This window comes from Camelina sativa, chromosome 2 (genome assembly GCF_000633955.1).
Source record: "Camelina sativa cultivar DH55 chromosome 2, Cs, whole genome shotgun sequence".
Classification (NCBI taxonomy): Eukaryota; Viridiplantae; Streptophyta; class Magnoliopsida; order Brassicales; family Brassicaceae; genus Camelina; species Camelina sativa.
The window spans coordinates 6,494,333-6,506,812 of record NC_025686.1 but is presented as its reverse complement, the minus strand read 5'-3'; the positions used below and the strand labels follow the sequence as shown (position 1 = coordinate 6,506,812).

The 12,480-nt window shown below is 31.1% G+C and overlaps 1 protein-coding gene and 1 pseudogene across 1 annotated transcript; both read right to left on the bottom strand.

The window, feature by feature from the left end:
* LOC109127648 (protein RALF-like 28) lies at positions 516-992 on the bottom strand. The gene has a single exon (XM_019232746.1). The coding sequence runs from the start codon at positions 923-925 to the stop codon at positions 629-631; it is 297 nt and encodes a 98-aa protein (XP_019088291.1). The 5' UTR covers positions 926-992; the 3' UTR covers positions 516-628.
* LOC109126441 lies at positions 2,914-11,377 on the bottom strand (annotated as a pseudogene).

Sequence of the window (12,480 nt, the reverse complement as noted above, 5' to 3'; positions counted from 1 at the left end):
ACTCCATTCGTTTAATAACCCACATGTGATTTTTAATATATTTTTCTACTAATAAAAACAATTAAAACAAAAATAAAACAAAAAATGCCCAAAATCAAATTGATTTCGGGGTTAGGGTTAGTAAAAAAAGGACTTACACATTGTCTTTTTGTAGTGACTCGGAAGCATTTTGTATGAACATGGTCTATGTTTTATGGAATGATTTATTTTTATTTGATTGTTTTATTTTGACTTCTTTTTCCTTTGTAATGTTTTTACCTTTTTATAATTAATTATGACGTTTAAAATCCTAATAGAACGAACGGAGTTATTGTTTAATTGACGGAGTCAACTATTATGTTAACGAAGTTAACTGTTCCGGTGATAAATATGGACCCACGAACACGAATGCCACATTGAAAGTTTGATTTAATAAATTTGACACTTTAATGCTTTTAGTTAAGAGTATAATAGTTTAGAGGTTTAAACTGGAAGTTATTGTCATCTTGATGGTTTTTTTATGGAATTTTCCCTTTTATAATATATGAAATAAAGACATAGAGAATACATCAATACAAATTATGTATTCACTTGTAAAATATAATGGGAATAGATCTAGAATAGCTTTCTTTTAATTCATAGAGCATGGTTACATTATTATAAATTGACCATGTTCTTTTTTCTCTTTCTCTATATAGTTTTTAGGAACTGGTGGAGGTGAAGGTGGACCACGACATCTATGTGACTTATCACATCCTCGTTGGTACGGATTCGCCGGTTGATCGGGTGGACATTTGCCATGATCACATCCTGGTGGGCGATCGCCACGTCCTATCGCTGGATAGCCAATCACTTTCGCAGCTGCTACGTCTAGGTTACTTATACCAACAAATGCTATGAACATCGCCACGAGCATGAACCTCTTTGTTCCTTTCAAAATGCTCATGATGAGTTGTGCTTTTTTTTTTTCTTATGTCTAAAGATGTGTTATGTGTATTTGTGTATTGAATAGCTAAAAGTTGTTTTCTGAGTGATAGAAAGAGTTTCACGTTGTGATATTTATAGTGAATAAAAAATTTGAAAGACAAATCCACACATATTAAAATAGTGATACAATAATAGGAAAGAAATAAAGGGAATTTAATTTGTTGGTCTATTTTTTATTATTTTTGTTTCTTATGACTGTTTAGTATGAAAGAAATTAGGCCCTGACTGTTTAGTAGTTTTTGGCTAGATTTTGGTTTTTGCTTTTCTAAGAACCAGTTTTACAGCCTTTCAAGATTTTACAAAATTGGTTTTGAAAGATTTAATACCTTTTCAAGATTAAATACAGCTTTGAATTGCCTTTCAAGATTTTACAAAATCTAGTTTTTGAAAGATTTAATACATTTTCAAAGAAAAACCAAAAACCCTCTTCTATTTCTTTCTCATTTTCTTCTCAACGTTGATTCTTTTCCTTTCATTTTTAAAGTTTTCATCTTTTCAACAGAAACCAAAAACAAAATACTAAAACCTAAAACCCAAAAGCTAAAAACCAATTTCAAAAATCATTCCGTTCATGGCCTTAATTTATATCAATCTTCAAATCCATTGTGTCGTGAGATTATTAGTTGCTCTATTTTTATTTTACTTAGAAAGAGATCAAAGAAGGAATAATATATATATATATATATATATATATATATATATATATATAAACTTGATAGGTAGAATATAACCGGTAGTTTACTTCTATATCCGTACTATATTAGGTCTCTACTGCGTGGAGGTGGAAAAGAAAATACAAATTTTGTTATAGTTATCTGCAAAATTGGTGATGAGGTGTCATATTAGTTTGTTGACTCTACTAACGACTACGCATTGTCATGAAATTATTTGTTGGTATACTAAAACAATGGTTATATTACTATCTATTTTTAAAAAAATATATAGTTATAATCAAAAGAGTTAGAAAAATATTGTCACTAGCTAATGTCTATTAGAGATAAAAATATCAAAACTGCTCTCAAATATAAAGATGTAGCAAAGTATTGTAATTTGTGAAAAACCATATCCTTTAATAAAAGTATTATATCAAACCAAAAAAACTGCGTGTCATTTAGAGAAACAATGCATTTTTAATATTAAAATTAGATAATGATCTGCGCTGGTAGTGCGGAGAATAATTTTTTGTTTTGTTATATGTTTTTATTTGTTCAGATTATAATTATGTTTTATTATTTATTTACATGTTATATAATATAATATTATATAGTGAGTTTTGAGTCATATTAAACTACTAATAGATAAGCTTGGAAACTAATATCGTTACCCGTATTCAATCTGTTATTCGTCTTGTATCTGTCCCGAGAAAGGGTACCCGCAGTTTTAGGATTGAGTGAAGAATATTATAATTATATTATTTGTGATTAAGGATCGAGTATCAGGTACTAATTTAATTTTTGATAGCCGTGCCGTTACCCAACTCATTACCCGTTTTGTTATCCGATCCGTAAATACTCGTTAATATTTTGTAGTATTATCATTTATTAATATATATATATATATATATATATATATATATTCTAGAATAAAAGTTAAAGCCTAAGTTCAACTTAACTTTATTTTTAATAAAAAATGATTGTTATTTGTACATTTTGTTATTTATATATGAGTGATATGTGCTGCAGTGCAGGAAAATAATTTTTTGTTTTATTTTTATAAAATTATTTTAATTACATTCTTATGTACTATAATTATTTGGCATATTATATAAAATAGTATTTTTTGAGTCATATTTTATCAATACAATAAAAGTACAATGTTTTTTTCTCCAGGGCTTGACACTTCAGTCTTTAACTTTCAACCTGGTATTGATACATCAGTTAAAACCATTAGCCAATAAAATTATAACAAATAATTCAGATCAGCTTTTTTTTTTGCCAATTCACATAATTATCTCGATTTGTTGTTCTTCCCCGTTTGAGCGATGTGTTTAGCTTTCAATTTTTTGATCCGCCAAACGCACTTGTGAACCTCAAACTCGTATATTGAAGGGAGGATTGAGATAGCAGAGTTGAGAGACGCATCGTTGAGGATTGATTCAGGCATTTGGTTCTTGATGAAACGTTTTGGAGGCTGCTTTGGTCGTGTGCTCTTGTCGTTGTTTACATCAGAAAGCTCCATACTTTGGCCTGATACGTAAGAGAAAAGAGATTCATAAAAGTTAGGACTTTTTTTTTTTGAGAAATTTCTTTAAATACCACAAAAAAAGTTTTTTTCCAAAAATATCATATTTAGTTTTTTCCAAAAATACCACAAAGATTTTTTTTCCAAAATTACGACAAACACAAAAAAAATTGAATTTTAAAGATGCAGAATTATTTTTTTATGTTTGGGTTGACAAATTTAGTTTTAGGGTATAATTTTTAGGGGTAGGGTTTAGTATTTATAATTTAGGAATTAGTTTTTAGTATTAGAACTTTAGTTCAATTATGTGGTATTTTTGGAAAAAAATACATTTTAGTGATACTTTTGAAAAAAAACTAAATTGTGGAATTTTTGGAATAAAAACCTATTTTAGTGGTATTTATGACAATTTCCCTTTTTTCTTCATATATATGTCCACAGCTTAGGTTAAACAAAAATTTGATTCCTTTACTAATCTAATCGAAGGGGAAAAAAGTTAGCTCTTTGAATCAGTATAGGTTGAAATCAAACACAAACCTTGACAAAGAAGATGAAGAAAATCGAGTAGGTTCTGATTTTGCTCGATCCAGAGAGAAGAGAGCGCGGCGGAGAGAGAGACCATCAGACCAAACAAGTCAATATAATGAAAGGGTTTAGGGTCTAACCTGTGTTATAAACCAAATTCACTTTATTTTATATTCTAACCGGTTCCAGTTATCTACAATTTAAACTATGTAGTTTGGTTTTTTTGTGTGTGTGTGGCTAATGTTGCAAATTAGAGACAACATTATTTGGGGAAAGAAGACAAGTCACTATAACTTAAATGTGTTGTTGTTGTTGTATGTGAACGAAATGCATAGACACATCATACATATGTCATTGTCAACAACTTAACATTGACAAATTATATGATTAAAGAGTCAAGATGGACAAATTTGATATTTTACATATAAATGAGTCTATAATAGTATTATTAATTCGTGTTTAAGGTTTTATTTTACTCATCGATACAATAAAACTATGATATATTGCTCTGCTTTTCTGACACATCAGCCTTAACATTGAAGCTGATGTTGATATCTCAGAAAAAATCAGTAGTCTATCAAATTAAAATAATTAATACATGTCTGCATTGTAGGGAATTTGGGCTTGAAGTGTTTTGGTAATGAGAAGTGTTAATATGCCCCATGATTGATCAAAGCCCAAATAAAGAAGTGTGTTGTGTTAGTCATAATAGCTTCTATTTTGCTCTCTAACACATATACAAATTTTGGAGTGAGATTTACGGCTAAAATTATAGCTATAGGAAAATTTTTCTAAAGATAATAGTAATTAAAAGAGTTGTTGGGCGTTCTGGATCCTGTCAAGGTAATTTGCTTAATCACCATTAATTTTTTCAATAAAAAATACAAATTTGAAGTAAAAGTAAAGTTTTATGGAGAGGTAGGGTGTTTTTTTTTACAACATAATTATTTTTGTTATAACATATTTTATTTTTAAACTTATTTGGTTGTTTATATAATCATTTTCCAGTTATTACGTTATCAATATGATTATGACGGAAAGAAAACATTTTTTTTCAAAAATCTCTATACAAAACAAATAACTCAAACCAACATATATATTTTATAAGGGAAAATTAAGCTAATAATTTATTTAAATCTTTATAATGATAAATATATATTAATTCAGTTATTTACAATATTAACTATTAACTAAAATAAAAGTAAAATATGTAATTTGTGACAGAAATTAGTTGACTGATATTTGGTCTTCTTTATGGATCAGACTTAAAACATTGTTTAGAATAATAAAATAAGATTTTGTTGTTTACTAAAATAAAAAAAATTTTCACTAAAAGAAGAAAAAAGAAAAAAAATTCATAATCTTGTGTTTTTGCTAAAAGGATGTCATTTAAGTGGTTACCTTATAAATATTAAAATGCATAAAGTATACAATAAATTTGAGCAAAATCAAATACTAAATTCCAATTTTTACTAGATTTTTAAATGCTCAATCTTATTTCTCTTAAACTACAATTAATTATTAAAAATAGTCTGCATACCAACAAGTTCCAAACAAATTAAGAAAAAATTACAAACAACATACAAAAAATACAACAAAATAGTAATAAAAAAGGAAAAAAAAATCAACCTGCAGCGTAGCGCGAGTACTATCCTAAGTTGAATCTCCTTACCAAAAAAAAAAATCCTAAGTTGAATCTGAGATCGCAAGGTTATGCTCCTTTCAAGTCTCGTTCTCTCTCTACTTAAAAGTGTTGTTTGCTCTTAATTATAAAACTTTGTAGTCATTCGATAACAAATCAAATTAATGGTTATGGTTTACTAGTTAAATAACTATATTTAGGACAGAAGTTGACTGTCAGGAGAAAAACAATTTTAAAAAAAGTCACTAACATGACCAGTAATCTAGCTCAAAGTACTATATAATTACATAGCATCAAAGAAAAAGAAAAATGAAAGCAAATTTAGATACAGAATGTGAACCAAATAATACGTTCTCTCGCTATGCAATAAGAGACTTCGAATCTCATAACAACTATTACACTCCGAATTTGTCATGTTGCTTCTTGTTTCTCTAAAGCTTGAGGGCTTGAAGTTGTTTGGTATAAGCAGTTCCTTGTTCTATCTAGCTGATGATGGTGTGACTATTACTTGTTTAGATCCTCTGCTCTGCTGAGGTGACTGATATTATAATTTAGTTTGACCCGGAGTGATTCTTCTGTTCTGTTGTCAACTTGTCATATTGTGTTAATGTAAACTAGTGAACTGATAAAATCAGTGGGATTTAAGGATTTAGAATTAGCTGATTACGTTTAACCAAACCGGTTATATACTAAACCAGTTACTAATCGGAGCCTAACCTTTTTGTAAGAAACAAAATATATTGAGAAGAAATAGCAACACTTATTAAATCAAGATTACTTATAGTTTTAAATTATAATATGTAAATCTAGTTTTTAATTATAGTATGTAAATCTAAATTACTAACCTTTAAAATTGAATGATTTCTTTAATTAATAATTTGTTTTCTTAATAAAGTGGGGGTGAATAAAAGAGGTTCACCCCTAGGGGTGAACCCAAGAATTGTCCATTTTTAAATGCATTGTGTCCGTCCTAATGTAAAAGATTTGATGCTGTGTTTTCCTCAAAGAAGGAAGGATATGTGAATTGACAAGCACAAATATACCGATCGATTTATTTAAAAACTAAACTACTAAATATATAGATGCCGAAATATATAGTTCAGTGAGAGATATCCTAAAATAGCACTAAACAAGTTTTATGGATATAAAAAAGATGGCTAGCTACACGAAGTACTGGAAAATATATGGTCACACATGCCAAATATAATATTGTATACTTATTACACAAAGTATATGTATTACATGACCACATGAATGAACTATATGACGTTATGCGGTCAACATCATAGACATATAATCCAGTACACTGGTCAACTGACTCCGGCGAAGATCGACGTTGACTCCGGTGTTGACCAACACTTAAAAAAAATTTTAAATTAAAAAAATATATATTATAGTAAATCATTTATGGGTTTCATGATTAAAAGACATTTTCTATTCAATATCCAAATATTTTTCATATATCTCTAATATATATTCATTCTTATAATTAGTTACTTTTTATTTTTCAAGCTAAAGTAAATAAAAATCATTTATAATTATTTTCAAGATATGAAAATTCATTTATAATAACCTTCAAGATATAAAATCATTTATAATTATTTTCAAGATATTAAAATCAACAAAATCAAATTCAACTACTTTTATTAGAAAATAATATGCAAAAGATTGAGTATATGACTCTTTACTCTAAATTTTGCATGGTAAATGTTATACAAAATTTTAGACACTCTTTACTTTAAAATTTACATACTCAAAATAACATATAAACAACAACAAAAAAATTCACAATATTTATTTTTAACATATGAACATTTTCATTTTTACCCTCTTTTACACATTTACAATATGTTAAATTAACTTCTAAATTTTTTAAGGTTTGGATTCTCTATTTTACATTTAAGATATATTTAGGAAATATATAAAAAAAATATTTAGATATTGAATAGAATATTTTTTAATTAATAAAAACCATAAATTATTTAATATAATAATTTCTTATTTTTTATTTTTTATTTTAGATTTTTTTTTGGTCAACACCGGAGTCAACACTGGTCTTCACCGGAATTAATCAATCAGTGTACCAGATTGTATGTCTATGGTGTTGAACACATGATGTCATATAGTTCATGCATGTGCCCATGTAATACATATACTTTGTGTAGTTGAGTATACAATAATATACTTGATATGTGTGACCATGTATTCACCTATACTTCATGTAGCTAGCCATCTTTTTTCCATAATTATAGCATACACACTCAACAAAGGTTTTTAAATAATACTACATGATTGTAATATTTTTAAATTAAAAACAAAAATTTAAAGTTTTTGTTCTATATTTTATATTTAGAGAATTAGAGTATAGTTCTAAGGGATATGGTTTAGTATATACTCCATCCATTTTTTTTCTTTTTGTTTTAGGTTTCTCACACAAACTAAGAGAACTATCAAATTTTCTGTTTTATCATTTATTAATATATTTTTTAATTTTTTTTATTGGTCGAAACACTAAAACAGCAAGGATAAATTTAAAATATTCACCAAATATTTGCATTCAAAATCTAAAACGGCAACGATTATAAAACAAAATTTAAGTTCTAAAACGACAACTAAATTAAAACAAATAGAGAGTTTTATGATTTTATTTCGAAAATTTAATTTTGAAACATATTGCTATTTTAGAAGTTTAGATATAAAATTGTGTTATTTGTGAAAATTGATATTGTTGCAAGTTTAGAGAAAATCTTGGTGTTAACTATGTAAATAAGTATAACTTAAAGGTGGAACATCAAATGTACTCCAAAAATATTAGTATAAATAGAAGGATATGTAATATATCATTTGCTTGCTTTACATATACAAATTGACATTCTGCAACAATAAGCACATTTTGAATATTATGTCAGTAGAATAATTCTGTTCCATATTCTAAGTTCCTCGTTGTTTACTTCATATCCGGAAACAAGTAACTTGGTGTTTCTTCCATACCAAAAGTCTGAGTCACTCTTTTGTACACTGAAAACACGAAACATTGTAAGAGACTGACCAAAATAAATCCCATATTATTCTCATATGTCTTGTCTTCTTGTTTTTATCGTTTAACTTCTAATCTTCTTTATTTTTACAAATCTCTTTTTTTTTTCTTTTTTTTTCCTCTTACTCAGAAGCTTACATTCTGTTTTCCGCTCAAGAATGTTTCAATGGATTCTGTAAACCCAATAGTACATATTATTTTAACAGTCGTCCAAGACTCTCTTCACTTGCCTCTAATGTTACAATACACAACGGATTCTTCAATTCCTCAAAAGGTCAAAATCCCAACGATATTTTCATCATTGCCATGTGCATGCTGCATGCATCCCCTAGAACTAAAGCAGAGACATGTTCACCTTGAATCAAAGACGCATAATTTGGCTTTTCTGAGCTTTCTTAAACAAACATAAGCTTATACATGGCTAAATAGTTGTATGGTTTGTTATTTAACATTTCCTTCTCTGGATCACTTGTTATGGAGCCATCTGAAACGATGTACACTACCAGAGTTATTGGATATATTTTAAACTGATATCTGCTCCTATAATTGTCCTCAAACCACTTGACGTGAGTCGTTGTCACAACTACTCCAACTGGTACACCGATGGCGATGATTAGAGCTTTGGACTTCAGATAGTTTCACACAAAGAACCCAAATATTGAATCTCTTAAAAGGTAAAAGCTTTTGAAACAGGTAGAAAGGAGGAAGTGAGCTAGAAAGAGAACTGACCATGGTCCTGGATGAGTTGAAGTAATTAATGTCATTATCAAACATCGTCGTTTTGGGACATCCATATTCCATAATATAAGCAAAAAAGGTTTTGAGTTGAAGCCATGAAGCTTGTGAGAGAAGACAAAAGGAAGAGCAAGAAGAAAGCATGTAACAACACCCAGACATGGTTTTGAGAAGAATGATGATATCTACTCAAATTTAACACTATAACGAAAAGGAGAAATGTCATAATATCTCTCTCTCTCAAAATGACTTTTAACTGCTAAGAAGATAAGTCAAAGACAGAAATTGTTTAGTCTTTCAATAATACGAAACAAAACGGAATCCAAGTGTTGATCTATTTTCATTTTTTTTCGTGGTATATCTATAAAGAACTGGCATAAGAAAGAGCAAACGTGATCTGAGGTTCCAATCATCTTCAAGCTGATTGGGTACTTGCAACGCGACTTACACCCCAAGCAAAATGGACGAGATATACTATTATTGAGCACCACCTCATATGATATGTTCAAATACTTTATTGTGCTTCTTGGCATGAGCCTTGGAAGGTTTCCCAGCATGCAATGTGTATGCAAACTAGCTCGGTGATCTTTACACGTGTAGAACCATTCTTTTGGATTCGTTTCTGCCTCACATATGTCACACCAGTATTTGCCACTTGCCTCTTCGCCATAGCATAGTGAGAGAGGATGATCGTCTACTTTATGTTTGACCACCTCGGGGAAAGTAGCGCAACGGAAGCATAAGATAAATCCACAACCACTTTCAATGCACGTAAGCTGAGAAAATGACCCGCTGTTGTTGCAACCACTGCATTTTTTTTCTCCTAGTGGTGGAATGTAGTATAAAGGATGATGGGGATGGCTTGGATGGACAAACGGCTCTGAAACTGAACTTCACAGAACATCTAACTTCTTATCCCCAGATTGGTACATGAAACCATTGGATATTCTACGACAACCATGACACCAAAAAATATTGGCCACACTTGTAACTAAAGTAAGCTGGTCATTGTGTAACGCATGCCATTTCTTTCTAGGAGACTTGACGCATTTTTGGTGAAGGGTGAAATCACAATCGATACAACCATAGAAGGCTTGGAGACAAATGGGATGGGTGCAAGCGCTGCACTGCTTGCTTTCCTGGCAGAGAAGACCATTAACGTGAAATCTTAGGTATTTGTGGCTGAAATGTTGTATTGTGTTGTCATCTATTACCACATATGGCTCGATATCTTCTGTCTCTTCAGGAACTCCTTCGAGTTCTTTCCCGTTCCACACGTCATTTCTGGTAGCACACTTCAAATGAACGACATATTGAGGACACCTCTGACAAGAATAACCGCCCCAAGTCCGGTCCACCTTGTGGCGACAAATTCCACATGCAGAATTGACAACACCAAGAACAGAAGAGAAACACGGTGATCATGCCGATGAATGTTTATGAGGCGTGGAAGGGCAAGAAACTCTTGATGTATAATGAAATCACATTGAACACATATGTAAGGGCTTCGATCTCCACTCAATTCGCAAGCGTTACATGTAAAAGAATCGAGTCTTGGGCGAAAGATGAGTTGGTGACGATGAACCTTCAAATCCATAACAGATTGTGGTGGTGGCTTTAAAATACAACGCATATCCAAGGTGAAGTTGCATGCAGAACAATGATAAAACAATTTATCAAGGTAAATCTTTCTTGCGCGGAGACGACATTTTCCATCAGAATATTCCGGTGGTTGACCTCTATGGAGCTTAAGAGGGTGTAAAGGGTGGTAAGAGTTGTTTACCTCTGACAGGTAGTTTGCCTCTGACAGGTAGTTTGCCTCCGGAGGGTTCCATACGCAATCTACATGGAAGGATAAATCACACTCATGGCATTTGTAAAGAAACGCACATTTAGCATCCTTGTCGAAATCGGACAGCTTCTTGATAAGGGTGAGCTTGTGGTGATGCGTCTCGGAAAAGTCAATAACCTCTGGTGGTGGGTATTGGGCACAGTATAGATCCACGTCGAAGTCACATATCTCACAACGATAGAATTATATGCTTGCCACATAAATCGCAGCCATGATATCTGCCTTTTCGAAGCTGAAGAGTGTGAACAGAGTGAGATGGGTGCTCCATATATTCAGAGGATTCGCCACATTTCTTGTGAACAAAGAAATCACAGCTTTTGCAGTAATAGTCATCACTTAAAGAGTCCAAGCGTCCACAACAATCACCTGCCCGCAGATCATTCCAAGGCATCATAAGATGCTCGTGGATCAACTGTAACCACACTCCCTCAGATTCCATGGTCGTATAGTACTACAAGAATTAAGAAGAAGAATGAAAAGTTGAATCTGAGATTTCAAAGGAACAAGGGACTCGAGGAAAACTCTTTATGCTTCTTTCAAGTATCTTATAAAACTGTTTATCCACCCAATAACAATTATATTAATTTTAAGGTAATGACTTAAATAACTAAATTAAGGACAGAAATTGAGTATACCTATGTGGAGAAAATTAAAACAATTTTAAAAGGCACTAGCCGTTGATATAAACAAAGAGCCAGTACCCATAACATAATAATATTCATGGGAAAAACTTCCATTGACGATCACTTTATATATCCCTCCCATTCGCATTGTAATCACAAATTCTAGTGAACATAAAGAGCCCCTCCTCAAGTTATCACTTCTATGATTTTGTACCGTATCAGCCCAATATAGATGTACGTTTTCATTGCAATGTCTGCATGATCATCCATGTTTTATACCTATTAGCTAATGAAATATAGAATCGTCTCATCTAAGGAATTAAAAATGAAAACAAATTTTTATTGACAAAACAGGAACCAATATCAAATATCAATGGAGGCTTTTGTTGGGCAGAAACGTGTTGATGTATTTGAGACAAAACCCGAGCATTCTAACTAGATTTATCTGCAAAAGCTGTTTGTGATCAAGAACAACCTCGTTTCATGAACAAAATGTCATCTTCTTCAATGATTTCAAAAACCTCTTCACCGCCATATAAACTTATATTGCAGTCAAGAGGTAATAAAAATCATCAGAACAAGATGAAGTGGAGTTAAAGATCAAATGCAACGTGAAGTTCGTGGTGTTAGTGGTATTGGGACGGTCATCGTATGGGTTATAATTTGAGCACAAAATAGAGCAATACACTATGGGCCTTGTGCCACTAACTTGCGTCTCTCTATCTACTTCCCCGCATCTGACTGTATGGTCCACAAACATGGAACGATCGTCGACAAAGACAAAGAGACAGTTACTGAAAAAGATGTTCCAAGGAAATAAAGTTGGGAAAATGACACCAAAACCCACTTTGGTGTTGAGCTGTTTCACAAAAACCCACTTTACACACTCCCTATACTTTTACAAGTTTTTTGTAAGGAT

Excerpts from the sequence above, each read along its gene's own strand:
- LOC109127648 (XM_019232746.1), bottom strand. The coding sequence starts at position 925 with ATGAGCATTTTGAAAGGAACAAAGAGGTTCATGCTCGTGGCGATGTTC.